The sequence below is a fragment of the Loxodonta africana genome, chromosome 19, assembly GCF_030014295.1.
Source record: "Loxodonta africana isolate mLoxAfr1 chromosome 19, mLoxAfr1.hap2, whole genome shotgun sequence".
In the NCBI taxonomy this organism is placed as follows: domain Eukaryota; kingdom Metazoa; phylum Chordata; class Mammalia; order Proboscidea; family Elephantidae; genus Loxodonta; species Loxodonta africana.
In genome coordinates this window covers 26,966,849-26,994,728 of record NC_087360.1, presented here as the reverse complement: position 1 = coordinate 26,994,728, position 27,880 = coordinate 26,966,849, and the positions used below count along the sequence as shown (strand labels likewise).

Here is a 27,880-nt window from a genome sequence, read left to right as displayed (position 1 = left end):
GACAGCAACCAACAACAGCATGGTGTTTATTTATGCTGAATTCCTTCCGTATGTGGGAAGGAAGGAAAGGATCTGAGCACAAGCTCCAAGAGTCTTGGCTCCTGGCTTTCCGGGATCAGATGGAAGCTTGGGGTGGTGGAAACACTTGGAGCAGGGGCCTCCATAATTAAAACAATCCACTTCTCCAAGGAGCCCTGATGGCACAACAGTTAAGCACTCAGCTGCTCCTCATAAATATTACAGCCTAGAAAACCCTATGAGGCAGTTCTACTCTGTCACAGGGGGTTGCTAAGAGTTGAAAATCAACTCTAAATCATTCCGACTGCTTACCCAGTGCTTACTATACATTCCCCAAGCGGTTTTGAGTCCTCTGTCTCTGAATTCCCCTGCTTGCCCTGGGAAAACAGAGGCTCAGGGAGAAGGACCCACCTGGTGTTCAGCTGTTCTGCAGCAGGAAGGGGTGGAGCTGGGACTCAAACTCAGATGTGTTTGGCCCCAAAGACTGCTGCATCACTGCCCTGCCCTGCATCCATGTGCCACCTACTCCATGCTGATTCCCTATGCTTGACCACCTTTGTGGTGGTTAATAAAGAGGGGCTCAGGGTGGGCTGATGGAGGCCCCCACAACCCCCCATAGCCCTTCACCATTGCTGGGCAGGGCTGTGGGCAGGAGCTTAGCCTCTGCTGCAGCCTGAGGTGGGGGCCAGGCAGGCAGCTCAGCCAACTGATGGGGGAGGCATGGTGCAGTAGGGAGGGATCCTGGGGCCAGGAAGGGGGCCTGGGGCAGGGGATAGAGACCTTCAATGGCCCCACATCTCTGCCAGGCACTCTGTGCCAAGCACTGAACTACCCTGGGTGATGGAGCCTCTCACAGGCCTGGGTTTAAACCTGGCTCTGAATAACACACAGTGGGTCTCTCTGTGAACACTTAAACCTACTCGGAAGGACACCGAGAATCAGACCAACCTGTTTGTCTCTCAGGGAGGACCTGGATAGCTGGGGACAGAGGAGGTGGAGGCTGGTTTTCATTGTCTACCTCGTGGACCTTTGGACTTTTGAACCATTGTTAAATGATTAAAACATTTAAAATCTTGGTGCTACAAATCATTGCTGTGTGACCTTGGGTCCTCAGCTATAAAATAGGGTTAATCACAGCACTGACTTCAGAGGATAAGAAAACCCAAACCAAACCCACTGCCCTAGAGTCAATTCTGACTCATAGCGACCCCATGGGGATTTCAAGGCTGTAAGTCTCTACAGAAGCAGACTCCCATGCCTTTTTCCCACGGAGCCACTGGTGGTTTTAAATTGTCAACCTTTCAGTTAACAATTGATCACTTTAACCTCTGTGACACCAGGGCTCCTTCGTAGGATAAGGGTGAGGCATAAATGAAAACACATCTGTAAAGTGCTTAGCATGGTGCCTGACACACAGCAAGAGCCCTTAACAAGAGCCACTCTTGTTATTAGGTACTATTTGTCTGCAGACTCCAGGCAGGGGCTACTGCCACTGTCCTCTCCACCTTCTGGGACTTGTCCTTTAAATGGAGGCCATTCCAGCAAATGTCAGCTCTGTCACCACCAATTCTGTGACGTGGGCAGAGTGTCACGTCTCTGTGCCTCGATTTTCTACTCTGTCAGATAGAGATACTAGAGCTTGCCCGCTATTCACAAGGTTATTGACAACCAGGATTAGTCACTCCATATTTCCCAGTGATCTCTGTCCAGGCACAGGGGATACCAAGGTGAGGGTGAGGGACTCACAGCCTGGTGGGGGAGGCAGACACATAACAGATGCTTGCAACAAGAGGGAAAGGTGCTGGACAGGAGAAACAGGGTCAGGGGCTGTCAGTCTGGGGTGGGAAGGACATCAAGGAAGGCTTCCTGGAGGAGGTGTTACCACAGCTGAGCCTCGAAAAGTGAGCAGAAATTGTTCAGTTAAAGGAAAAAAAGGGGGCCAGGGAAAGCAGCAAGAGCAAAGGCCCAGAGGTGTGAGACCCAAAGGGTTGTTCCAGAATGAGCAGGAAGGAAGCTCAGCCTTGAGGGTAGCAGGAAGCCTTTGACACGGATCTTAGAGAACTGCCTGGGTTTAGACTCTGGCTCTACCACTTACCAGCTATGTGATCTTGGGCAAAGCGCTTAACCTCTCTGTGCCAAATGAGGCTAATAGTGCTTAAGCCATAGCGCTGTGAGAATAAAAGTAAGTTAATACATGGAAGGTGTTAGAACAGTGGCTGGCACTCAGGGGGTAGTGGCATCAAGGAGAGGATGCTGAGTAAATCTTTGTGGAGCTGATGAACAAATGAGCAAACAGATAGCCAAGCTCTTGGCCAGTACCAGGCCCAGTTTGGGCCAGTCCTGCTCTGGCCTCCCTCCTTCCTGCTCACCACTGGGCTGGGACCCCACAGATCACCAGGAGGTATAGCAATGCCCACCCCACCTGGGAACCATCTCTGCCAGCTTCTCTGTCTCCATGCTGCCTTTAGGGGCCTAGACTTAGCCCTGGGAACCAGGCTTGGCGGTCAGGCTGGGTCTCGAAGTGGAAGGAGACCCATCTTTATTATCGCCTCAGAGACACAGAAGGAGGGGGTTAGAGGAGGACTTTTGCCCCTGGGCACAAGCCCAAGGGGGCACCCGACAAGGCTGGCTGGCAAATCACCCCCATACCATGTTGACAAGGCAGGGTGGGTGGGGGCAGTGCAAAGCAAATGGAGAGGTTGCCCCTGGGCGCTCATTACCCTCACTATGCCTCTGCATCACCTGCTAGTGCCGTGCCCGGTAAGTGATCCACCTCATATAACTCAGGTCTGACCAGTTTAGGGATGAGGAGACTGAGGTTCAGGGAAATAAAGGGACTGGCCGAGGGGCAGGGGGGAGTCCTCCCCAAGGCCATGGGCTCCACATAGTACCCTGTTAGTCCACTCTGACCTAGCTCTTGCCTGCTTGCTTGGCCTGGTTGCTGCCCCATTTGGATACATCAAGACTCAGTTCCAAGGTGAAAGAGTCAGACTGGGGGTGGAGTTGAAGGGAGGTTGAGGGAAGTCAGAAGCATGGCCATCAGTGACGACATCTTCAAGATCATTCACATGGTACAAGTGGGGAAACTGAGGCCCAGAGAGGTTCCATAAGCCACTCCAGGCTGCCCAGCCTCTCCATGACAAGGCTGGGATGGGATCCAGTTCTTGCTTTCAATGCACAATCTGCCCTGATGTCCCAGATGCCTGGCGGGGGGGGGCCCCCTAGGCACTGGCCCGAGGTAACCTGACTGCAAACAGGGACCCAGGAGAAAGACAGGGCCAGAAGGAGTGGTGTGCAGGCAGTTTTGCTGGCGAGAGCCCCAAGGGAGCCGTAAGTCAGGCACTGCGGCTGCTGGTCTGCAGTGGGGACTCATGCCTGGGCAGTGAAAGCACACCCCATCCATTCCCCCTGCCCACCACAGGACCAGGCTGCTGCGGAGGCCACTGCGGCCCTGACTGAGTCCTCAGCTTGCTCGGTCTGCAGCTCTGCGCAGGAAGTGGGAGGAGATGCTGAATCGGGTTCAGCCCACTTAGCTGCAGTGAGTGCTGACGCCAAGAACAGCCCTAGGGTGTGGCCTGGTAACCTAACCCTGCAGCTGGGCAGAAAGAGGTGGCAGGAGGAGGCCTGGAGGCCCAGGGAGTTAGAAGCCTTCAGTGCCCGGGACTGGGGAAAGGGAGGCAGGGAAGGGTCTGGGAAGAGGAAGAGGGGTCCCGTGCTGAAGAGGAGCCGACAGCATGGTGGAAGGAGCTTCTCCAAGCCCCGGAGCTGAGTCTGAGGAGGGTGGTGACAGGATGGAGCACCCAGGCCCTGTCCAGGGGGAGCTGATGGCCTGGGATGGGGGCAGGGGAGACACAGCCCTGACATAATTCACTGTGAGACAAGGTAAGTGAGCTGAGGTGACAGAAGGCACTTGATGGGCAACCATGATAGTAATAATAATAATAAAACCCTCACTCATTGCCGTCAAGTCGATTCCGACTCAATAAGGTTAGTAAAATGAGGATAATGATTCTCTTTAGTAAGTGTAGACATTGTGACAGTCACCACCAGCCTCAGCAAACCCTGTGAATGAGACACTATTCCTCCATTTTACAGATGAGAAAACTGAGGCCCAGAATGACTGCCATATAGCCAGAGGAGCTCCATCTCAGCCCCAGAAAATCTTGCTGTGCCCATTCTCCTGGGCTCTGACAGCAGGCGGGCAGGGGTGACATCCTTGTGGCCCAGCTGTGTCCCCTGCACAGTTCCTGAACACAGAGCTCAGTACACAATGATGAGTGGATGTGTGAAACCAGCCTCACTGGGGCAGACAGGAGGAACACCCAATCCCTCCCCTGCCTCCCGTCCTACTCCAGGTAAATGGGGACACATCTGATCTGGTATCTGATCTAGCCTCTCAGTGCCCTGAGAGGTGGCCAAGGCCTGGACAATCACTCCCATTTCACAGGCCAGAAAACTGAGGCTTAGGGAGCTTATATGCCTTGTGTGGCATCCCCAGCCAGTCTGCGGTAGAGCCAGGCCCCTTCCCTCACCTCACCCCCCATCAGCACTCTCCAAGGGAGGCCTGGACTTGCTGTCGGGAATAAATAATGCCAGGGAAAGCTAACATTTAGTGAGCAGTTACGATGTACCAGGCACACAGCATCTCATCTACTTCAACAACCTTTTATTTTTTTTAACAGTTTTATTGAGATATAATTCACATAACATACAATTCGGTGTACAATTTAGTGGCTTTTAGTATATTCGCAGAGTTGTACAATCATCACTACAATCAATTTTCATCACACCAAAAAGAAACCCTGAACCCCTTAAAGCCTGTCCCCCAAGACTTAGGCAACCACTGCTCTACTTTCTGTCTCCCTAAAAAAACAAAAAAACAAACCTGTTGCCATCAAGTTGATTCTGACTCATGGCAACCCCATGTGTTACAGGGTAGAACCACTTCATAGGGTTTTCTTGGCTGTCATCTTTACAGAAGCAGATTGCCAGGCCTTTCTTCCACGGTGCTGCTGGGTCAGTTCAAACCATCAACCTTTAGGTTAACAGCTGGGTGCAAACTATAGTTTTGCCTTTTTTGGGTATTTCACATAAACGGAATCATATGATAGCCTACAGCCTTTTGAATATGGTGCTATTGTTACCCCGTTTCCCAGATGAAAGTAAACGAGACTTGGAGAGGTGAAATTCTTACCTAGGGCCCTCAATGAGGCAATGACGGGTGGGATTCAAACCCAGAGCAGCCTGACTTCAGAGATCCTGCCCTTCACAACTCCACCAGCAGAGGCTTTTGGGGTAATGGGAGGGCAGCTCTTCCCTCCTCCTTTCTTCCCAAACCTGGGGCCCCACACCCGAATTCCTCCATCGTGCCCAGGGGTACTGCCAGGGAAAGCTCAAGCCCAGGGACCCCATCCAGGCCTCTCATGACCCCATTCTCAATCCTACTGGCCTCAGCTTACGTCACCTCCTTTGGGAAGCTCTCCCTGACTGCACACTTTTCTTGGCACTCCTGCTGCCCACCGACCAGGCAGCCTGGCACCTCTCTGGGTGGGTGGGAATCTGAGGCCCCAGGGAGGTGTCTGTGGTCACCAATGAGGCCAGATCCCCACATTCCACAACAGTGCTTTTGGCCTGGCCTATTCTAAATGGGAAGCCCCTCTGGCCCCAAGGGAGAAGACAGAGCACTGTGCTGCAAGTCTGGATGCCTGCAAGTCCCGGCTCCCCAGCAGACTCATCTCCTTCACCCTCACTCCATCCTGAGAAGTGATGCCTGACATGCCAAGGCCCATGTGAAGGGGTGTGGGGAAACTGAGGCTTAGTAAGGCTAGTGATCTGCCAAGGCCACAGGCACTGAGCCAGGACTCGAGGGCAGACCTACGGACTCTCTGACTTGCCCCTCATACACACTGCGGGACAGGGACCCCTACTTGGGGCTCCCATGGCCCCCAGACTTGCTCCTCTATCAGTACTTATAAAACTAGATCTCTTCCTGTTGGTGTACCTGATGAGGGGAGCTGGGAGCCTGTCTTCTTTGTGGCTGTATTGCCAGTGCACGGCCAGGCTGGAACAGGTCTCAGGAAATGTTTGTTGAATCATTGACAGAAGGATGGAAGGAAGGGAGAGGTGGGGTCTGGGTGGGTCCAACCGCCTGCCCAGAATCATGTACTACTATTACAGGCTCCACCAGTTCTTCTGACTGACAAATCTACAACTCTTGACATTTTGGGGTCCTATACCTCTTGGAGAATTACCCACACAACCCTACAAATAGTTTTGGGGGTTCCTGGCCCCCTGCAGTCACCCACAGACCCCTGAACTCCAAGCTAAAAACCTGGTGCCAGGCCACAACGCCATACTGAGCCTTATCCCCTGGCACTCCCTGCGGCAGTCCTGACACCATTTCTCTGCTGCCTCCATCCTCACATGGCTGCCGCTGCCACCAGCCAGAGATGTGCTAGAATGCTCATTAATGCCACCTCGGCCACTGTCAGGCCTGGCAGCCAGCAGCCTCAGGGGCCATGGCTGCCCACATCCCACAGTTGGGTCCCCCACTGCCTCTGCAGGACCCTGCCTCGCTTCCCTCCCTGATAACTCCATCTTGGTTGGGAGTTGTGCAGGGGGAAGACAGCGGGTGGGCAGGAACTCCCTCAATGCCCAGAATGGCGCTACAGACACAGCTGATAGGCACAGCTGGCACTTATTGAGGGTTTTCCAGGGCAGCAATGGCGTTAGCTTTTATGCATGAACAGCTGATACTATTAGCACCCCATTTTACAAATGCAGAAACTAAGGTGGAGAAAGTCACTTGCCTGAGATGCCCAGCTGGGAGGTGGAAGAAGCAATGGCATTCAGCCCTGGGTTGGTCTGACCTCGGAGGCAGGTGCTGAACCATTAGGGGAACCAGCCTCCCCTGCAGGCACTCCTGGGTGTTTTATTATTTTTTTTTTAATTAATTTTTATTGTGCTTTAAGTTTACAAATCAGGTCAGTCTCTCATACAAAAATTTATATACACCTTGCTATACACTCCTAATTGCTCTCTCTCTGATGAGATAGCACAGTACTTCCCTCCACTCTCTCTCCTCGTGTCCGTTCGGCCAGCTTCTGACCCCCTCTGCCCTCTCATCTCCCCCCTAGACAGGGAGATAGTCTCATGTGTCTACTCGATCCAAGAAGCTCAGTCTTCACCAATATCATTTTCCATCCCATATTCCAGTTCCTGGGTGTTTTTTATTGAAAGATCTATTGAGGGAATGAAGAAGGATCTTTTGGGAGGCGGCCAAGGCTGCAGGATGCCTGTTATTGGAAGCTCTGTGCACAGGGGACATGCTGAATGACGTGGCAGAGCCAGGGTCACTAGAAATACTCTGGGGACACATAGCTGAACTTCGGGTAGTTTCTTCAACTGCAGTCATAAAATATTAAAGCCAGAAGGCACCCTGATGGTTGGGATTGTCTAATCTCTACTAATCTCTACTAATGGGACATTCAGGCCCAGAGACTCAAGGGACTTAGTCAAATTAAAAAGAGATGTAGGTCCCCTGAAGTAGTCTTAAAATCAAACAATAGTTTAGCTTAACTAGTAAAAAAAGGTCTGCCTTGAGCATTATGCTCTTTTAAGAACTATCTGTATGAGAACCTGGTGGCGGGGGAGCAGTGAGTTTATGTTAGCGACGGAGAACAACTCAGAAAAGGAGGGTGAGAATGGTCACACAACTCAAAGAATGTAATCAATGTTACTGAAAAGTGCATGTAGAAACTGCAGAATTGGTTTGTTTTGCTGTGTAGCTTCTCAAAAAACAAAAAACAGATGTAGGTCTTCAACCTCCCTAAGATTAAAGAACATCAGCTCCGGAAAGAACGTCCTGGGACTTCCTGTCTAAGCCCGTCATTTTACAGAAAGGGAAACTGAGGTTCAGAGACAATGATATATCAAGTCAGACAGCATGTACCATTGATATCCCCGTTAAGTTCCAACTTTTTATCAGTGGAGTATCCTGAGGCCTATGAGGTGATTTCCTTGAGCCTCAACTGTGAAATGGAAGCAACAAAACCTCCGGTCACTGTCACGTATACGTATGTACCTAGCACATGGTGGGTGCTCAGTTCTTCCTTTGTTTTATTAATACTGGGAGTCCCTGGGTGATGCAAAGGGTTAAAGTGAGCTCAGCTGCTAACCGAAAGGTTGAAGGTTCAAACCCCCCACAGGGTGTCCTCGCTAGCGGAACTGTCCCCAGGGCAAGACCTTTTCCTTCAGCAGCCTTCTCCGGGCAGGTTCCGACCCGGGAAGAACAAAATGAACCGGCCCAGGCCCTGGCCTCGCCCCCTCCTCCCGAGGTTGTGCGTTCAACGCTGCCCCCCCGTCGCAGTAGATGTTACTCACAAAGAAGGAAGCAATGGCAGGTCAGAGCCGCCACCCCTTTCCCACCGTCTCCTTGGACGCCGCGGAGACCAAAGCCTCCCGGGAGGTCCGGTCCGGGATGAAAGCAGCGCGCCCGGGCCTTCAGAGGGGCGCTCGACAATCCTCGGAGGCTGGACAGCGCGTTCGGGCGTTTCCACCGTGGAGGAGCTGGGCTGACGTGACACGCTAGGGTGCCCGCCGCCGCCCGCAGGGGGCGCTGTTGCCGGCGCCACTCTGTCAAGGGGGGAAAGCTGGCCTAGCCAGATAACCCCGTTCTGTAGTCCCGGAACCTCGGTTTTTTCCTCTGGAAAATGGGTTTAATGACAAATACCCACTTGTGAGGCTCCAGTGGGACCCGGATAAGTTTGCAAAAGGAACCAGGAGACACAGATTGACGAATAAGCAAGTTACTTCTCTATGCATCGGTTTATTATCTGTAAATATTGTAATATTGTATCTTCCGTCCCTGTGGGTATTGTGAAGACGGAAAAATGTCTAGGGCTTGGCACAAGGTCTGGCGCTTGGTAAAAGGCAATGATTGTGACAATGAGCAAAGTGCCTGGCCAGGCCAGGAAATAATGTTCAAGTCTTGGTTCCTGCCCTAGAGAACACCAGACACAGAACCAGAAACTTCTAGCAAACTTTGGCAGAAGCACTGGCTGGGAGTCAAGAGGCCTGCCACTGACCACTTGGCCTCCGTTTCCCTACCTGTATAAATGATGACCTCTAGGGCCCTCTCAGCCTAGACTCCGGCTTGTGAAGTGCGGCCAAAGATGGCTTAAATGAGATGTATAACATGGAGTAGTCTATGGGAAGTCACTGCCGATTGGCATTATATTCATTCAACAAACTTTACTGAGCATCTACTCTGATTCCAGGCCCTGGGGACAGAACACTGAGTAGGAGATGGCTCTTGCCCTTATGGAGCTCACAGTCGAGTTAGGAGATAAATGAATAACTGTTTAGAATACAGTGTGAGGACTAGAAAGAGGGAAAGACATTCTGTGTCGGCACTTGGGAGCCCAAAGGAAGCAGAGTGAAACGCTGGGGATTGGGAAAGCTCCCTGGAAAAGGAGGTATCATCGAATTTTTGAAGGAAAATGAGTTATGTGAAGGGTGGGGTGACTGGATCTTGGGGTGGGGCAAAGGGTTCCAGACAGAGGATGCCCAAGGGTATGAAAGAATGTGGCAGAATCAATTTCGTGGAGATGGGCCTGGAAATAGAAGGGATTTGGGCAGAGATGGATATGGGCAGGGGTAGCGACCAGTCCTCTCCTAAACCACCACCAGGGAACATTCTTGTGTCCTTCTGTCTGTGCCTCAAGTGTTTGTGTCCCCACCATTTGTTCAACCAGTGCACACATCCTGAGCCCCCAGGTGCGGGGCCTACTCCCTGCCCCCGAAAGCCCATGGTGTAGGAGGCACCGGGACTAGCCATCCCCAAGGTCCCAGGACATACCTTATGTAATAAGCAGGGCACAGGCACCAGGGAGGAGGAAGATGGGATCCCAGGGAAAGGGCCAGTCATGAGCAAAGGCAGGAGACTGGGGCCGGGCGGGGGGTGGGGGGAAGGGGGTTTGTTCTAGAACCAGACTGTCAAGTTTTGAATCCTGGTTCTGTACATGGCAAGTGATTTAACCTCCTGCCCTCAGTTTGCTGACCTGTAAAGCTCCTTTAAGAGTTGATGTGGCGCTTAAGGGAACAGCATATGTACAAATTCGACAGCAGGAGCTGAATTAGTGAGACCAGACTATTGGTTGAGGCCAGATCTGGATGGAGTTCTGCTGCTCAGGGACACCGGTTCTGAATGCACATTCTTCCCTCCCCACCTGGGAGATTTTGGCTCAGGCGATATGGGAAGGCCCAGGAATCTGCACTGGTGACCAGCACCCCAGGAGCTTCTGAAACAGAATTACATTTTTTTTTTTTTTTAACCGAAGAGCACGTTGCCTACAGTCACTCTGCTGTTGGGTGACGTCGCGTCAATTCCAATTCACAGTGGCTCTACGTGACAGAGCAGAACTGCCCCATAGGGTTTTCATGGCTGGAGCCGCTGGGTGGGTTCAAACTGCCAACTTTTCGGTTAGCAGCCAAGTGCTTAACCATTGCGCTTTCAGGGCTCCGAACTCCTCACAGCAGACAGCAAAGACCTTAAGGTCAGCTCTGCCTCCTCCCTCCTCCGCCACGAACCTCCTCAGATGCCAAAAGGTTGTCCAGGCATCCAGCAGAGCCTTCCCCGGTGTCGAGTTCCCATTCCAAGTTGGCCCTGGGCTGATACAGTCTCCCGTCCACTGCGGACGCCTGGCTCGGGGCTGAGCAAGAGGGTTCAGAAACTTTACTGATACGTCTCCTCCATGCTGGCATCTGTTGTCTTTGGGGGTGCCACCAGGCTGCCACCGGGTGCTGTATGTCATCAAGCAGCCTGACTGCAGAGGGATAGGCAGGGTGCAGCTGCCCTGGAGCAGGGCGAGCTTCACGTTCCCACGCCCAGGGGCCTCTTCGTTTTTCACTGTTGTAAAAAATATATAGACATCACACATTTACCGACTTAACATTTTTCAAGTGTACAACTCAGTGATATCAATTAAATTAATCACTTTGTACCACTGCCACCCATAATCTTAGCCAAACGCAGCGGCCTCTTCTAAAACCCAGTACAGCCTCATTTACCTGCCAACACTGAACATCAGGAATGACCTTTTATGCAGCCGGTATGCTCCTCTCAAGCCCCAACATCCAAATTTAATCTCTTTGGCCTGAAATCTTCCTAAAACATACTACAGACTTCCTTCTTCTCCAGCATAAAGAGATGACTCATCACTGAAACTTTTTTTTTTTTTTTTTAATTCTGAGAGCCAATGTGGATATTGGGCAGCGCAGGGGACCTGAGCACCCCAAGCCTAGGTGTGAGCTGCAGCCCCTCTACTGCCTTGCTCTGTGACCTTGGCAAGTCACTTCCTCCCTGACCTCACTCCTCCTCTGTAGAAGGGATTACATCCCCCTGCTGAGTTGTCTTAGACGTCAAGCATATACACGGTCAGCACAGGGCAGGCAGACGCTCACCACACACAGATCACTAAAACCATTTTCTCGATGACTCAAGAGTTAAACTATCAGTATCAGCCATCGTTCCATGACTGCCTTCTATTAATCTGCCTCTTCTATTTCTATTTACCTGGCCAGGTTGTCCAGAAAGCTGAGTCAGCAGTCATTTCTAGTTTCGGACTCCACCTCCTGGGAAGACTCCTTCCTCCCCAGACAACCTAGAGAAACATTAACCAAAACCAAACCCGTTGCCCTCGAGTCAGTTCTGACTCATAGCGACCCTATAGAGAAACATATGAGCCTGGGAAAAACCCAGAGCTAATTCTCCAAGGTGCCAGAAGGAACTCCCAGAGAAAAGTCCCTAGACAACGGTGAAGGGACAGGGACAATGCTGTGTCCTGTTCAATGCCACGGTCCTATGGGAATCCACTGTGAACCTGAGAGGTGGCAGCACAGTGTTGTAGTTGAGTGTACCCACTGCAGAGCTCATTAGACCTGGGTTCGAACCCCAGCTCCATCACTTACTAGCTGTGAAACCTACAGCAAGTTACCCAATCTCTCTGAACCTCCATTTCCCAAATCATGCACTGGGGATAGTAACAACATCTACTTCACAGGGTTGCAAGGATGAGACAGCATAAATGCAGAGGCATCTCCTCCCCCTGTAGATGAGAGCTTTCATTCTTTTTGCTACTTAGTCTTTTGCTCTAGGTAATGCTCGTAGTGAAAGCCCTACAGCCCTAGAGCACTTCTACCTAGCAAGGCCCACCCAATCACTAGCAGAAGGTCACTTACATACGACCAATGAGCCATCTTGCTCCCACGTCTCCAGAACCACTCCCACGTCTCCAGAACCACAGCCCGAGAACCATTCATCCAGAATTTCTGCAACCGGAACGGGGCGGGGAGAGGGGGGAATGGATCCGCCCACCAATTCCTGGCCTTTGCGACAGAACCTAGCCTCCCACCAGTGCCACCTCAGGGCAACTGCCCTGCCACAGGCTCTCATCAGCTGCAGGCAGGTCCTCTGGTGGTTAAGACTGTGGGTGGATATCAGGAAGGGAGGCTGATGCAAACCTGTACATTGTTCAGTTTTTGCTGTTTCCTGCGTAAAGCAAGTAGGGATAGGAAGGCTTCCCCTCTTTAGTTTAAATCTGATTTGAGCCCTGCAAAAAACAGGGCACCTCCAAGGAAGGGGAGGAGGGAAGGGAAAGGACAGAAGAAAATGGAGGAAAAGGAGCGACATAACAGAGGGAGAAGGGAAAGGAGGGACATAATAGAGTGAGAAGGAAAAGGAGGGGAGGAAGGAGCATGGGAACGGGAGAGGAGAGTGTGGGGCAGAAAGAACACTAAAGGGGAGCACAAGAAAGGCATGGAGACAGAAATGATCAGGGCTTTATATACACATAAAAATAACTGCTAAATGTAAACAGAATACTAGGAGCGGGGTAAGCTTGCAGGCAATGGATTGGGCAGGGTTTGAGCTGTGGCAAACGTGACCACACAGCTGCAGCAGGGAGGCTTCTGGCCTGGGGTGTGGGGCCATACATTCATTCGACCCCACGTTCCCCAGTCACTGTGCAGGTGGACTCCCTCCAAGCGCTCCTCAGACCCTGGAACTGTCCAGATAGCAAGTGCTGAAATGTCTAGTAGTCACTAGCCCTCAGACGGGGCCCTGCAGTCATTCAACTACTTGCTAAGCATCTACTGTATGCCAGCCACTGGTCCAAGCGCTGGAGAAACTGGCAGTGAATAAAAGAGAAAAATCCCTGCCCTTCTGGAGCGTGCATTCTAGTGGGAGGAGACAAGAGAAGATACACAATAGAATATTAAAAAAGGTCAAGTTCTATGGTGAAAAATAAAGCAGGAAAAGGGAATGGAGTTTAGCAAGTGCTCCCAAACAGCAGTCACATGCTGTTCCCTGTACAGGGGACACAGTGATATGGGATGTCCGGGCCAGGAGGTGGGCCCCCACGTACAGGATGCACTGATCCTGGGTCCTGGGTCACAGGGAATCTCAGCTGGGCGACCTGTCAGAGTCCAGGCCCCAAACTCTGCCCCAGGAAGCTGCCTATTCCGTCTCTGTGGGCTCCCATACCTCCACCTTCAGGCCATCTGGACCTTTACTACACAAGAGAAATGGAGTTTTTGCCCCACGTGTTCTCACCTGCTTGGGACTGGATGGTCTGAAACACTGGCTCCCCTCTGCTCTGTGACTGAGTCAATGCAGACAACTCACTGCTTCAGTCCACCCGTCTATAAAAGAGAGACAATGATCTTTGCCTACTGAACAAGGCTTGGGGGGTACCAAGAACAAAGCGATGGCTGAGTTCTCTCTGCTGGACATATGGGAGGGCCTCTCCCTCACTAACCAAAACCAAACCCGTTGCCATTGAGTTGATTCTGATTCATAGTGACCCTATAGGACCCCCATAGGGTTTCCAAGGAGTGCCTGGGTGGATTCGAACTGCTGACCTTTCAGTTAGCAGCCATAGCTCTTTACCACTACGCCACCAGTTTCCCTCCCTCAGTACAGCCTCCTTCTTCTGAGTCTCCAGTGCTCACACAGGGTCTGATCCAGTAGACACTGACAGAATGAAGTTAGAAACAGCAATGCTTGGCTGACATTCACAGGGAACTTTACTGCTTTACTCTTTACCCTGTAGACATGTTCCTAAAGAGTGCCAGCCTCGGGACCCACTGGACCCTGGAGGGCAGCTCAGGGACGGCGGAGGCTGAGTTCCAAAGCTGAGTGGCCCAGTATGGCCAGGGCAATAGGTCTTCCAGCGTGGATCACTGGACCCTCATTCTGGGAGACATTCAGGGGCAAGAAAGGCCTGTAGTCAAGTAAGTTTGGGACTTAGCACACTCTGTTTGTTTCTGGATATTCCCAATGCTTACGACCAACTCCAAGCTCTGGGAAGATCTGATCAAAAAACCTGTTTCACTCTACGGCCATGAAACTCCCTCTTGTGGTTTTTGGAGAAACACCTATTATCAATCCTGAGGAAGGTGCTTTGGGAAATGCTGGACTGGGATTTGGGAAGGATTTGAAAATCCTTGTCCCAGAGAGACAACTGGGGGGTTTACGGAGTTCTGTAATTTCAGTGTCTAGTATGTGTCTCTGTGCTTACATTTGATGGATGGATGAATGAATGAATAAATGATGGATGAATTGAATGAATGAATGAGTATGTTGTCCTACTCATTTTCCAAATGAAAAGAATGTGGAGAGAAAAGGGTGAAAGTAATTTGAGCCCCAAGGTATCAGGGCAGAATAATTCTTAGTCCTTTCTAGATCACAAGTTTGGCTGGAGAACTGATGAGATTTTTTTTTATCCACTCATTCATTCATTCACCCAATGACAACAGAGTGGTAATGTGATGCTAGGTGTTAGCACTGGGGACCATGGCAACAGGCAGGAGAGAATGACTGACTAAATATGGAGGTAAAGGAGGCCAGGGATGGCTTCCTGGAGGTGAGCCTGAAGGGCCCTTTGGAGACTGACCCCAGGGATCCCACCCCCATGCCATTTTTCCAGTCAAAGGAGTCATACTTGGGGCTCTTGGAATCCACAGACAACCAAGATCCGATGATTGTGGCCCTGGTCTCAACACAATCCATTTCGCCCCTCTCCTGTGTTACCCAGGCTGCTCCCACCTTTCCCCCTTGCAGTCAGCTGCTCATCAGCCTCCCTACACCCAGCAGACGTATCTGCATTCTGTAAAGACCCAAAAGAACATAGCTCTAATGGCAAAATTCCAAGTAGAATGACAAGTAAATGGGGAGATATGTGAAACCAAGGAGACCCTGCTCAAGGCCCCCCCCCACATGCCACTCTCAGAAGTCTCAGGCTGGTCACTCACCTCCAATCTCCCAGCACCACTTGCAAACCAGCCCCTCTGCCCCCTGCAAAATGGAGCCTAACTGGATCTTTAAATGGGAAGAAAAACTGCTTCATCATGTTCTGCTCCTCCATGCAAAACCAGAAACTCCCTTCCCCCTCTTCTCTCCTCCCCGGCGCACTCTCCTTCCGGTAAAACGTGGTTAAAGGGACAGCACCACACTGCCCCAGCTTGGAGGGTCTGCTTAGACCCAGGGTGGTGTGGGGGGATGAGGCAAAGGGCAAAAGAGACTGGAACTGGTGGAGGTCTTTCCTGGAGGGTTCTGTCTGTCCCCGTCCTGGGGATCCCACAGAAAGAAAATCAGAGTAAACTGGGGGTGCAGTGCAGCTTGAGACAACTGCCTGGGGGAAGACTCAGATCTGGAGGGGTTCTACGTTGGCCCCAAGGGGTCTCAGCGCTCTGGCATCGCCAGGGGTCCTTTCAGCTCCCAGTGGAGAAGCGGGAACAGTTCAGGAGTGTGTGTAGGAGGAGAACTTCACAGGGAATGAGACTGGACCCCTATAGCAGAAAGTTGAGGGGCTGGGCCGGGGCCCTGGCACACCTTCGAGGTTCTCCATTTGCATATCACAGGGGTCTGGAAAGCTGGAGCTGTCCTGCCGTTCCCTCCACCCCCAAGGCAAAGGCAGAGGTTAACCCCTTCCTCCCCAACAAGTGGCAGGCGCTGTCCCCAGTGCTGAAGCATCACTGCAGTGCCGCCCCCACTCCCAAGGCATTTAACATGAGCCCAAACCCAGAAGGAGCAAAATATTACCGGTGGTATCAGCTCCTGCTCCAAATCCTGAGGACAGACCCCATTAGGGCTGATGGGGGTGAGGGACTTTGGTATCCCAAAAGCATCCCACCAATTACAGGGGGTGGGGCAGAACAGATGCCTATCTAGGCACCAACTTGTCTATGGTGGGGTGGAAGGTGAGCAGATGATGAGGGGGAGGGAGATGAACTTCCTGTCCATGGGACAATGCCTGGGCTCCCCCCCAACACTTCAGCCAGGCACCCCCAAGCTGAAGCTCTTGGAGGAACCGGAGATCTAGAGTTGCAACCTGTCCCCCAGGGCAAGATTCTCTCCTTGTACAGATAGAAAAATCAAGGTGTGGGGGCGGGGGGCACAACTTGTCCAAGGTCACACAGCCAGCAAACTGCAACGCTTAGCCTTGTGTGTAGACCCCTGCCCTGAGTGACTTCTTGCACACCAGTCACCTCTCCCCGCACCATACGTGCGCCAGGGCTCAGCAAGGACCTTCCAAGTGCAAGTCTCCCAACTTTTTGCCCAGTCCCCTGCAACACCCCACTCTGGGTTCTCTGCCCTTCACATTCAGCCCAGGGTCCTCTGCCTACCCAAAAGACCCTCAGCTCCTTCACTGTGCCTTGCTGGGGCCAGCTGTAGGGTCTCTCCGCCCTCTCTCCTGGGGGCCACTGTAGGCCACATGGATAACACTGTGCCGGGGTTCCTCTCCATCCTCTGCAGTGTCACCCAAACCCCCATTCAGGGTGGCCTTGTGGCTCTCCCCAGGCCCAGGTCCCCCTCCTCTATTCCTTAGCCGGATGCAAAGTTTCTCATGTGCTCTCCTGGGGGTCCATTAATAATTAGGGGAACCCTGTACGTCAATCCAGGGGTCCCCATCTCTATCCTCTGTACCGTCCACCATCCCCCATTCAGGGTTGCCTTGCTCCCTCCTCGATTCCGGGCTGGCTGCACAGTGTCTGCACTCCCTATCCTGGAGACCCCTCTAACTGTGAGGGAAACCCTGAATCCCTCCCAGGCAGGGGTCCCCTTCTTCAACTGACTGCAGGGTCTTCCATCGCTCATACCGAGGGCATCCTTGCTCTTATTCCCATTCTGGTCACCCTGTACTCTCCCCACTTCAGGTCCCCTCCGCTATTCGGACACAGCTGCAGGGTCTGTCGAATCACACCCGGGGGTCCATGCCGGTCCACTTCCAGGAGTCTTGTGACTCCTGACCCGACCTCAGGTAGAAGCTCCTCTGACACTCCCTTAGTTCTCTTTCACTCTGGGGTCCCCCTGCCCCGCCCCTCTCACTGCGGCGAACTAAGCCTGCCCTGGCGGAGGGGGGAGGAGGCGAAGAGGGCGGGGCCCGCCCCCCCCCATGCCTAGGGGCCGGGCCGAGCCGGCCCGGGCGGCTATAAAAGGGCCGGCGTCCGGGGTGCTGCCGCAGTGCGGTCCGCCCCGGTCCCGTTCACCCGCCCGCTCCGCTCGCGGCCCGCACCTGCTCCGGCCACGATGAGCTTCGGCAGCGCCGACGCGCTGCTGGGCGCCCCGTTCGGGCCGCTGCCGGGAAGCGGCGGCTTGTACTATGCCCTGGGCCGCAAGGGCGGCGCGCGCTCAGCGGCCGGCTCCTCCAGCGGCTTCCACTCATGGGCTAGGACATCCGCAAGCTCTGTGTCGGCTTCTCCCAGCCGCTTCCGCGCCGCGGCCGCCGCCTCAAGCACCGACTCGCTGGACACCCTAAGCAACGGGCCGGAGGGCTGCGTGGTGGCGGCGCGCAGCGAGAAAGAGCAGCTGCAGGTGCTGAACGACCGCTTCGCGGGCTACATCGACAAGGTGCGGCAGCTCGAAGCACACAACCGCAGTCTGGAGGGCGAGGCGGCGACGCTGCGGCAGCAGCAGGCCGGTCGCTCCGCCATGGGCGAGCTGTACGAGCGCGAGGTCCGCGAGATGCGCGGTGCCGTACTGCGCTTGGGCGCGGCGCGTGGCCAGCTGCGTCTGGAGCAGGATCATCTGCTTGAGGACATCGCACACGTGCGCCAGCGCCTAGACGACGAGGCCCGGCAGCGCGAAGAGGCAGAAGCGGCGGCGCGTGCACTGGCGCGCTTCGCGCAGGAAGCCGAGGCGGCGCGCGTCGAGCTGCAGAAAAAGGCGCAGGCGCTGCAAGAGGAGTGCGGCTACCTGCGGCGCCACCACCAGGAAGAGGTGGGCGAGCTCCTCCGCCAGATCCAAGGCTGCGGCGCCGTGCAGGCGCAGGCTCAGGCCGAGGCGCGCGACGCCCTCAAGTGCGACGTGACGTCGGCCCTTCGCGAGATCCGCGCGCAACTCGAGGGCCATGCGGTGCAGAGCGCGCTGCAGTCCGAGGAGTGGTTCCGAGGTGCGCAGGCGTGAGGGATGGGGCACGGCCAGAGGGGGCGCTCGTAGGCTTCGCGGGGAGGGCGCGCTGCTCAGTTTTCCCTTGAAAAGTGCATGCCCACTTGGGGAGAGGCCAGAAGTGGGGAAAGGACAAAATATTTAAGCCCAATACTTAAATATTGGGCTTCACTCTGGGTGTTTTGTGAGCACCCCCCAGCTCTGGGTTCTCCTTTGCCTGTGCTCCCCTAGGGTCCTTAACGTCTGTCCTCCGACTCTGGGCACACTCTGCTCCTCCCATCAAGATCCGCCCCCCCCCCCCCCCGCCGCGCCCCGCAGTTCCAAAGTGGGCTTCTGGTCCGCAGACGCTAGGGACTCTACACCCTTCAAAGTAGTTTGCCTTCCCTGCCCAACGCTGCCCATCCCCCTTTCCTGCACACTGCAGGGGACCCCATTTTCCTGGCCCCCTACCAAGCGCATCCCAAAGCTCAGCATCCCCGCCCCGCCCCTAAGTCGCTTTTGGGATGGAAATGGCGGGGTATTCGCACATCATTTCTGGGGGCAAAGGGCATCATCACAGCCAGTTGCAGTAGATGGCTGAAGTGCCCTTTAACGTCCCCTCCCCTTCAGGGAAAGTGGGAGCTTCTCAAGCCGGCCCCTTCTCCTAGCTCCCCCCTGTCTGAGTCCTCTAGGCACGGAAGCTTTGCCTAGCAGCTGCAGTGTGGCCTTAACCAACACTTGTCCTCTCTGGCCTTCATTTCTTTGAGGGTCAAAAGAGGGCGAGTACATCAACCGGGTTTCTTAATCCAGAGAGGTCCATGATCCCTCTAGAAACTTTGCGCATTTGTCTGGGGGTAGGGTACAGAGAGTGCAACAATTTTCAAATGGGTCCGTGTCCCAAAATCGGTAAGAATCCTCACCCCGCAGGATGGTGTCTCAGTCTTTGTGGGCACTAGCAGGGGAATCCAGGAAAGCTGGGGTCTGAGTGCATGCCTTTTCCCATTCCTTTTCCACCCCACCGCAGTGGCATCCCTCCGCCTGCTCTGCAGCAAGGCTCCACCAGGAGCAAACCTCTGCTCTCCTGGGCTTTGCCCTTCACACAGGACTCCTGGCCATCTGGCTGGCCCCCTCCCCTGCCCCTGAAGACTCAGGCCCTTACCACTGTCAGGTGATTCAGGAGTTGGAGACCAATCTCCAGAGTTCTACTGGTCCTGGAGGGTCTTCTGGGGACCAGAATCCCTTTGGTGGCAGGGGCCATGGTGTGACCTCTATTGGGCGGGGGGGGATCCTGTACTAAAGAATGGGCAGCCAGGCATAGGATGGGACAGAGGGACTGGACACATAGGCTACTGGCTATGCAGTGACCTGGAGCCCTGCACAGAAACCTGCAGGGAAGGGGCTGTGACGACATGGTGGCCTGATTGCTTGAGGCACCCTCATGCCTGCAGAAGTCACAGGCTCATTGACCTGTTCAGTCACAATCCTCAAATTCAGAGTTAAGCCCCATGGGCCAGGTATCACATCTGGACCCAGACACTGCCAGGCCTTGCTGGGGAGCTGGACAAGGCAGAAGCAGGGGCATCCTCTGCCCTGCAGGGCTTGTAGGTCCTGAGCTGGGGGAGGCAGCATGTCATCTTTAGAGCCAGACACTGGTTTTGAATCCAGCTCTGCCACTTACTAGCTGGGTGGTTTGGGCAGCAGCCACTTGCCTGTCACATAGGAAGTGGTGAGTTAAGCATGCAGGCTAGTGCCTGGCATGCAGTGGGCCCTCAACCCATGTATGTCTCTTTCTGCATCTGGGCACTGGAACCTAAATCCAGGTGTGTCTGACCCTGTGCCCTGCTCCCTTCTTCCCTCAGTGAGGCTGGACAGACTGTCAGAGGCTGCCAAGGTGAACACAGATGCCATGCGCTCAGCACAGGAGGAGATAACTGAGTACCGGCGTCAACTGCAGTCCAGGACCACAGAGCTGGAGGCGCTCAAAAGCACCAAGGACTCGCTGGAGAGGCAGCGTTCTGAGCTGGAGGACCGGCATCAGGCTGACATTGCATCCTACCAAGTGAGCAAGGGTGGGGCAGAGAGCATGGGCGGGGCAGAGAGCATGGGCCTTGGAATCAGATTTACCCAGGTACCAGTACTTTCTGGTGCTGTGACCTCAGGAAGGTTATTTGCCTCTCTGAATCAGTTTCCTTCTCTGCAATGAAAAAAATAAAAAAGACTACTTGCTTTGTACAACTATGAAGTTTAAATGAGATACCCAAAATTTAAACGAGATGAAGAGTGTGAAAGTGCTCAGCCATATCTTGGTCACTATAGGCATTCAGTAAATGGTAACTGTAGCATCTGGCGCCCTCGTGGCGCAGTGGTTAGGAGACTAGCTGCAGTTCGAATCCACCAGCCGCTCCTTGGAAACCCTATGGGGCAGTTCTACTCCGTCCTATGGGATCACTATGAGTCAGAATCAACTTGACAGCAACGGGCTTGGTTTTTTGTGGGTAGCACCTGTGAGTCTGCATAGCCTGAGGAAGGCATTGGCAGAGCTCTCCATTAAAGGCAACTGGTGAAAGAAAGTGTCACTTTCAAAGAATTTCTGCAAGTAATACTCAGTGATTGTAGGAAAATTAAGAAAAAGAGAAAATAAAAAGTCACCAATAATGGTTCACTTTAAGTAGTGGCTACAGTGGGATTAGTGGGGTGGTGGGGGAAGAAGTTTTAATTTGTGTTTAATGTACTTCTGTGTGTGGTCACAGTCATCAACAACAGATGCTTACTGCACCCTTAACCATGTAGCAGGCACTTCGGGGCATTGGGGAGCAAAGGAAAACAAGCTCTTGCTCCCAAAGAGCTTGAATTTGTTACTGAAGATTTGAGAGATCCGTAAAAAATCACCTGTCATCCCCCCAACCAGTGACAACCACTGTCAACATCTGGTGTGTTTTATTCCAGACCTTTCCCCAGGCTGAGATTATATATGTGAGAACTTTTGCTCTAGCTGATCTCTTTGTCCACAAATGAGAACCCTGCATCTTTGACAGGGTGGGAGTTAGCTCCCGCGAGCCTCGCTGGGCAGAGCTGCCCTGGGTTTGCCCCACCAGTGCCATTTTCCCTGGTGCTGAGGGCCAGGCTCTGGCTGGTGCATGACGTGTGTGACATCTGCTCCCCCAGGAAGCTATTCAGCAGCTGGATACTGAGCTGAGGAACACCAAGTGGGAGATGGCAGCCCAACTCCGAGAGTACCAGGACCTGCTCAATGTCAAGATGGCTCTGGATATCGAGATTGCTGCTTACAGGTGAGGTGGGCCAGAGGGCCTTCAGGGTGGTGGCGACCAGCCCCTGAGCTCTTATAAGGAACTAAGCCTTGGGTTTCAAGCCCCAGCTAGGCAGGTACTTGTCTTAGAGAAAAAAATTTGTCACTTATTTTCATTTTGACAGTGACTTAAAGGGTGAAAACTGCCCACTGTCTCCCCAAATTCAGTCAGCCAGAGGTCTACTTTGGAGGGAAAAGAGGTGCTTGAGTATTCGGGGCCCTTTATAATCCTGTCCCTTAGAGTTTCTTAGCTCTCTGAGCATTTATTTTTCAGGGAAATAAAATGGGGATGATAATAACAGTACCCATGTCGTGGGAAGTTTCCATGAGTTAGTTCAGGTAACATGGATAGCACTGGGCTGCCACTGTACGTGGTAGCCAGGAGAGAGCCAGTTCCAAGGAATGAGAACTCCCAGCTTAAGCTTAACTTAGCCACTTCTTGCTAAGGACCTGCCCAAGTTGCTCAGCAGTGACCCTTCATCTCACCCCTTGGCTCTAGTTTTGCTCCTCAAAGCGTGATCTGTTAACCAGCAGTATCAGCATCATCTGAGAGTTTGTTAGAAAGGCAGAATCTCAGGCTCCTCCCCAGACCTACTGAATCAGAATCTGCATTTTAACAAGATCCCTGGCCACTAAATTTGGGAAGCACTGGTCTATGGGGTAACCCCTGCACTTACTCTCAGGCAGGCACTCTGCTAAGCCTCTTTTATTCATGATCACATTTAAACAACCCTATTTTTTTTTTTTATGAGATAGGGCTCTTATGACCCCTTTTCACCAATGAGGAACCTGAGGCTTAAAGAATTTGAGTGGCTTGGCCAAGGCCTCCCATCCCATCTAGTGAGTAACAAAGCCAAGAGTAGAAACTGCTGCCACCATCGTATTCCTAAAACCCAAACGATGAGAATATAAGATAATGGGAGACCCTTGAAATTCAAATGGAAGCATTCTAAAACCTCTTAAATCTATATTTATAAAAGTTGAATTGTTTGCTCAGGCTCCTAGAGTTCTCTTGAATCACATTTAAGTGATGAAAAACAAGTGTAACTTTTGTTAATGTAGGAGCTCTCTCTCGAGGGCCCTTTTTCAGTTGAAAAAAGTCGTTTTATTTCATGAGTTGTAACGTTAAAAATTTTTTTTTTTTTTTTACGTTAGCTGCATTAAACAAGAGTAACCCCTTTGGGGTACAGATTCTAGGTGGTTGCTGGGATTGTTTGCTAATTGATGTTCTCCAGTCTCAAAGTGTCTATCATTTGCATTCATTTCTTGGCCAACGTCCATATCATTGGACGCCATGGACCTTCATCGTAACCGAGGAAGACCCCCAAAATGATGAATCTGCAAAGAGTTAATAGTAATGGCTTTTGTTGTCCTTTCTGCAGAAAACTCTTGGAGGGAGAAGAGTATCGAATTGGCTTTGGCCCAAGTCCTTTCTCCCTTCCTGAAGTATTCCCTAAAGTTCCCTCTATATCCACCCACATAAAGGTCAAAAGCGAAGAGAAGATCAAGCTGGTAGAAAAGTCAGAGAAGGAAACTGTGATTGTAGAGGAACAGATGGAGGAGATCCAGGTGACTGAAGAAGTGACCGAAGAAGAAGAAAAAGAGGCCAAAGAGGAGGAAGTCAAGAAGGAAGAAGAGGGAGAAGAGGAGGAAGCAGAAGGGGGAGAAGCAGCAAAATCTCCAGCAAAAGAATCTATATCCCCAGAGAAGGAGGTCAAGTCCCCTGCAAAGGAAGAAGCAAAATCACCAGCTGAGGCCAAGTCCCCAGAGAAGGAAGAGGCCAAGTCACCAGCTGAGGTCAAGTCTCCAGAGAAGGCCAAGTCCCCTGTGAAGGAAGAGGCAGCATCTCCAGCTGAAGTCAAATCCCCAGAGAAGCCCAAGTCCCCTGTGAAAGAAGAAGCAAAATCGCCAGCTGAAGTCAAGTCTCCTGAGAAGGCCAAGACACCTTTGAAGGAAGAAGCAAAGCCTGTAGCTGAGGAGAAGTCCCCAGAGAAACCCAAGTCCCCAGTGAAGGAAGAAGCAAAGTCCCCAGTGAAAGAAGAAGCAAAATCTCCAGCTGAGGTCAAGTCCCCAGAGAAGGCCAGGACCCCAGTGAAGGAAGAAGCCAAATCTCCAACAGAGGTCAAATCCCCAGAGAAGGCCAAGACCCCAGTGAAGGAAGAGGCCAAGTCTCCAGCTGAGGTCAAGTCCCCAGAGAAGGCCAAGACCCCAGTGAAGGAAGAGGCCAAATCTCCAACAGAGATCAAATCCCCAGAGAAGGCCAAGACCCCAGTGAAGGAAGAGGCCAAATCTCCAACAGAGGTCAAATCCCCAGAGAAGGCCAAGACCCCAGTGAAGGAAGAGGCCAAATCTCCAACAGAGGTCAAATCCCCAGAGAAGGCCAAGACCCCAGTGAAGGAAGAGGCCAAATCTCCAACGGAAGTCAAATCCCCAGAGAAGGCCAAGACCCCAGTGAAGGAAGAGGCCAAATCTCCAGTGGAGGTCAAATCCCCAGAGAAGGCCAAGACCCCAGTTAAGGAGGAAGCCAAGTCCCCAGTGGAGGTGAAGTCCCCAGAGAAGCCAAAGTCCCCAGTGAAGGAAGAAGCAAAGTCCCCTGAGAAGGCCAAGACTCTTGATATGAAATCCCCAGAAGCCAAGACGCCAGTGAAGGAGGAAATAAGGTCCCCTGCAGACATCAAGTCCCCTGAAAAGGCCAAAACTCCTGTCAAGGAAGAGATTAAATCCCCAGAGAAGGCCAAATCTCCCGTGAAGGACGATGCCAAGGCTTCTGAGAAGGAGGCCCCAAAGAAGGAAGAGGTGAAGTCCCCCGTTAAAGAGGGGGAGAAACCCCAGGAGGGTAAAGTCAAAGAGCCCCCAAAGAAAGTGGAAGAAGAGAAAGCTCCAGCCACACCAAAAACTGAGGAGGAGAAGAAGGACAGCAAGAAAGATGAGGTGCCCAAGAAGGAGGTTCCAAAGCCTGAGGTCGAGGAGAAGAAGGGACCTACTGTAGAGAAGCCAAAAGAATCCAAAGTCGAAGCCAAGAAGGAAGAGACTGAAGATAAGAAAACAGCAGCGACCCCAGAGAAGGAGACTCCTGCCAAGGTGGAGGTGAAGGAAGAGGCTAAACCCAAAGAGAAGACCGAGGTGGCCAAGAAGGAGCCAGATGATGCTAAGGCCAAAGAACCCAGCAAAGCGGCGGAGAAGGAACCAGAAAAGCCCAAAAAGGAAGAGGCACCAGCAGCACTGGAGAAAAAAGATACCAAGGAGGAGAGGACCACAGAGGCCAAGAAGCCTGAGGAGAAACCCAAAACAGAGACCAAAGCTAAGGAGGAGGAAAAGCCTGTTGCAAAAGAGCCCACCAAGGAGGCCCCCAAGCCCAGCAAACCCCAGATGGAAAAGGCTGAAAAATCCTCCAGCACAGACCAAAAAGACAGCAGGCCTCCAGAGAAGGCTCCAGAGGACAAGGCCCCCAAGGGGGAGAAGTAAGTCAGGGAAAAAGGAACATCTGGAGCAGCCAAAGAAACTCAGGAGGGGCAGGAGCTTGTGGGTCGGTATAACGAATTTTCGTTTTTTTCTCTTTTCTTTATGTAAGAAGAAACTCTGCTTAGATGATGGAGCTCTCCTTCACCAAACAGGAATTTCTGTTAGCAATATATTCGCAAGAAAGGGGACTCCCAACCCCCTGGCCCTCACGCCCCAAACTCTCCCCAAGCGATGGACAATTATGATAGCTTATGTAGCTGAATGTGATACCTGCTGAATGCCACACGTAAACACTTGACTATAAAAACTACCCCCTCCTTTCCAAATAAGTGCATTTATTTCCTGTATGTGCAACTGACAGATGACCGCAATAATGAATGAGCAGTTAGGAATACATTATGCTTGAGATGTCTTAACCTATTCCTGAATGCCTTCTGTTTTTCCAAAGGAGTGGTCAAGCCCTTGCCCAGAGCATTTTATCCTGAAAGAGCTCAAGAGGGTGGGGCTGGGCACTGGCCACTGAATCATGCCAGGGCGCACTTTTCCACTGAAGTCTACTTTCAATTGCTTCTGTGCAATAAAACCAAGTGCTTATAAAATGAAAATGCTGCAGCTGTTATTTATTCTCTTCTCCTGGGAAGGCCGGGGAACGGGTTGGGGGAGGCCTAGGTGTCATATCCAATACTGCACAGGACTGAGAGAACATCAGAGTTCTCTGCCACCAGATAATTGTAGGCCTGAAACCAGTCTCCTCACCGCTCTGGTGCTGTTTTCTGGGTGCAAATCACGGGCCTGGTAATGTGCTAGGTGCTTTGATTTTATGATCTTATAGACTGCTGACCTGGTACATAGTTTCCCAGTAGGTTCCACCAGCCTCAAATCGCCTAGGAGACTCATGAAGAAGCAAATTGTGTCTTTCATAACATGGAGGAATCTGGAAGGCATTATGCTGAGTGAAATTAGTCAGTTGCAAAAGGACAAATATTGTGTAAGACCACTATTTTAAGAACTCGAGAAATAAACAGAAGAAAATATTCTTTGATGGTTACGAGAGGACAGAGGGAGGGAGGGTGGGAGAGGGGTATTCACTAATTAGGTAAGAACTACTTTAGGTGATGGGAAAGACAACACAATGCAGACGAGGTCAGCACAACTGGACTAAACCAAAAACAAGTTTCCTGAATAAACTGAATGAAGGCCAGCGTAGCATGGGCGGGGGTTTGCGGACCATGGTTTCAGGGGGCATCTAAGTTAATTGGCATAATCTATTAAGAAAACATTCTGCATCCCACTTTGGAGAGTGGTGTCTGGGGTCTTAAACGCTAGCAAGCGGCCACCTAGGATGCATCAATTGGTCTCGACCCACCTGGACCAAAGGAGAATGAAGAACACCAAGGACACAAGGTAATTATGACCCCAAGAGACAGAAAGGGCCACAGAAACCAGAGACTACATCAGCCTGAGACCAGACGAACTGGATGGTGCCTGGCTAAAACCGATGACTGCCCTGACAGGGAACACAATAGAGAACCCCTGAGGGAGCAGGAGAGCGGTGGGATGCAGACCCCCAATTCTTGTAAAAAGACCAGACTTAATGGTCTGACTGAGACTAGAAGGACCCCGGTGGTCATGGCCCCCAGACCTTCTGTTGGCCCACGACAGGAACCATTCCCAAAGCCAACTCTTCAGACAGGGATTGGACTGGACAGTGGCATGGAAAGGGATGCTGGTAAGGAGTGAGCTTCTTGGATCAGGTGCACACTTGAGACTGTGTTGGCTTCTCCTGCCTGGAGGGGAGATGAGAGGGTAGAGGGGGTTAGAAGCTTGCGAAATGGACACAAAAAGAGAGTGGAGGGAGGGAGCAGACTGTCTCATTAGGGGGAGAGCAATTGGGAGTATGCAGCAAGGTGTATATAAGTTTTGTGTGAGAGACTGACTTGATTTGTAAACTTTCACTTAAAACACAATTAAAGAATTGAGAACCCAGACATAGATCCATCCACGTATGAGCAGCTGATATTTGACAAAGGACCAGTGTCAATTAACTGGGGAAAAGATAGCCTTTTTAACAAATGGTGCTGGCATAACTGGATATCCATTTGCAAAAAAATGAAACAGGACCCATACCTCACACCATGCACAAAAACTAACTCCAAGTGGATCAAAGACCTAAACATAAAGACTAAAACGATAAAGAACATGGAAGAAAAAATTGGGACAACCCTAGGAGCCCTAATACAAGGTATAAACAGAATACAAAACATTACCAAAAATGATGAAGAGAAACCCGATAACTGGGAGCTCCTAAAAATCAAACACCTATGCTCATCTAAAGACTTCTCCAAAAGAGTAAAAAGACCACCTAGAGACTGGGAAAGAATTTTCAGCTATGACATCTCCGACCAGCGCCTGATCTCTCAAATCTACATGATTCTGTCAAAACTCAACCACAAAAAGACAAACAACCCAATCAAGAAGTGGGCAAAGGATATGAACACACTTTTCACTAAAGAAGATATTCAGGCAGCCAACAGATACATGAGAAAATGCTCTCGATCATTAGCCATTAGAGAAATGCAAATTAAAACTACGATGAGATTCCATCTCACACCAGCAAGGCTGGCATTAATCAAAAAAACACAAAATAATAAATGTTGGAGAGGCTG

The 27,880-nt window shown here is 51.9% G+C and overlaps 1 protein-coding gene across 1 annotated transcript; it reads left to right on the top strand.

The window, feature by feature from the left end:
* The first annotated feature begins 17,608 nt into the window (after positions 1 to 17,608).
* On the top strand, positions 17,609 to 26,221 carry NEFH (neurofilament heavy chain). Its single transcript, XM_064272495.1, has 4 exons — positions 17,609 to 18,470; positions 20,305 to 20,504; positions 21,611 to 21,735; positions 23,135 to 26,221. Exons 1-4 carry the CDS (start codon positions 17,609 to 17,611, stop codon positions 25,215 to 25,217), a joined length of 3,270 nt encoding a protein of 1,089 aa, XP_064128565.1. The 3' UTR covers positions 25,218 to 26,221.
* Positions 26,222 to 27,880: the final 1,659 nt, after the last annotated feature.

What these genes read in the sequence shown, in the direction of transcription:
- NEFH (XM_064272495.1), top strand. Translation starts at nt 17,609, where the DNA reads ATGAGCTTCGGCAGCGCCGACGCGCTGCTGGGCGCCCCGTTCGGGCCG. An exon ending in GTCCGAGGAGTGGTTCCGAG is followed by an intron (nt 18,471 to 20,304) that starts GTGCGCAGGCGT and finishes TTCTTCCCTCAG; the next exon opens with TGAGGCTGGACAGACTGTCA. An exon ending in ATCGAGATTGCTGCTTACAG is followed by an intron (nt 21,736 to 23,134) that starts GTGAGGTGGGCC and finishes TCCTTTCTGCAG; the next exon opens with AAAACTCTTGGAGGGAGAAG.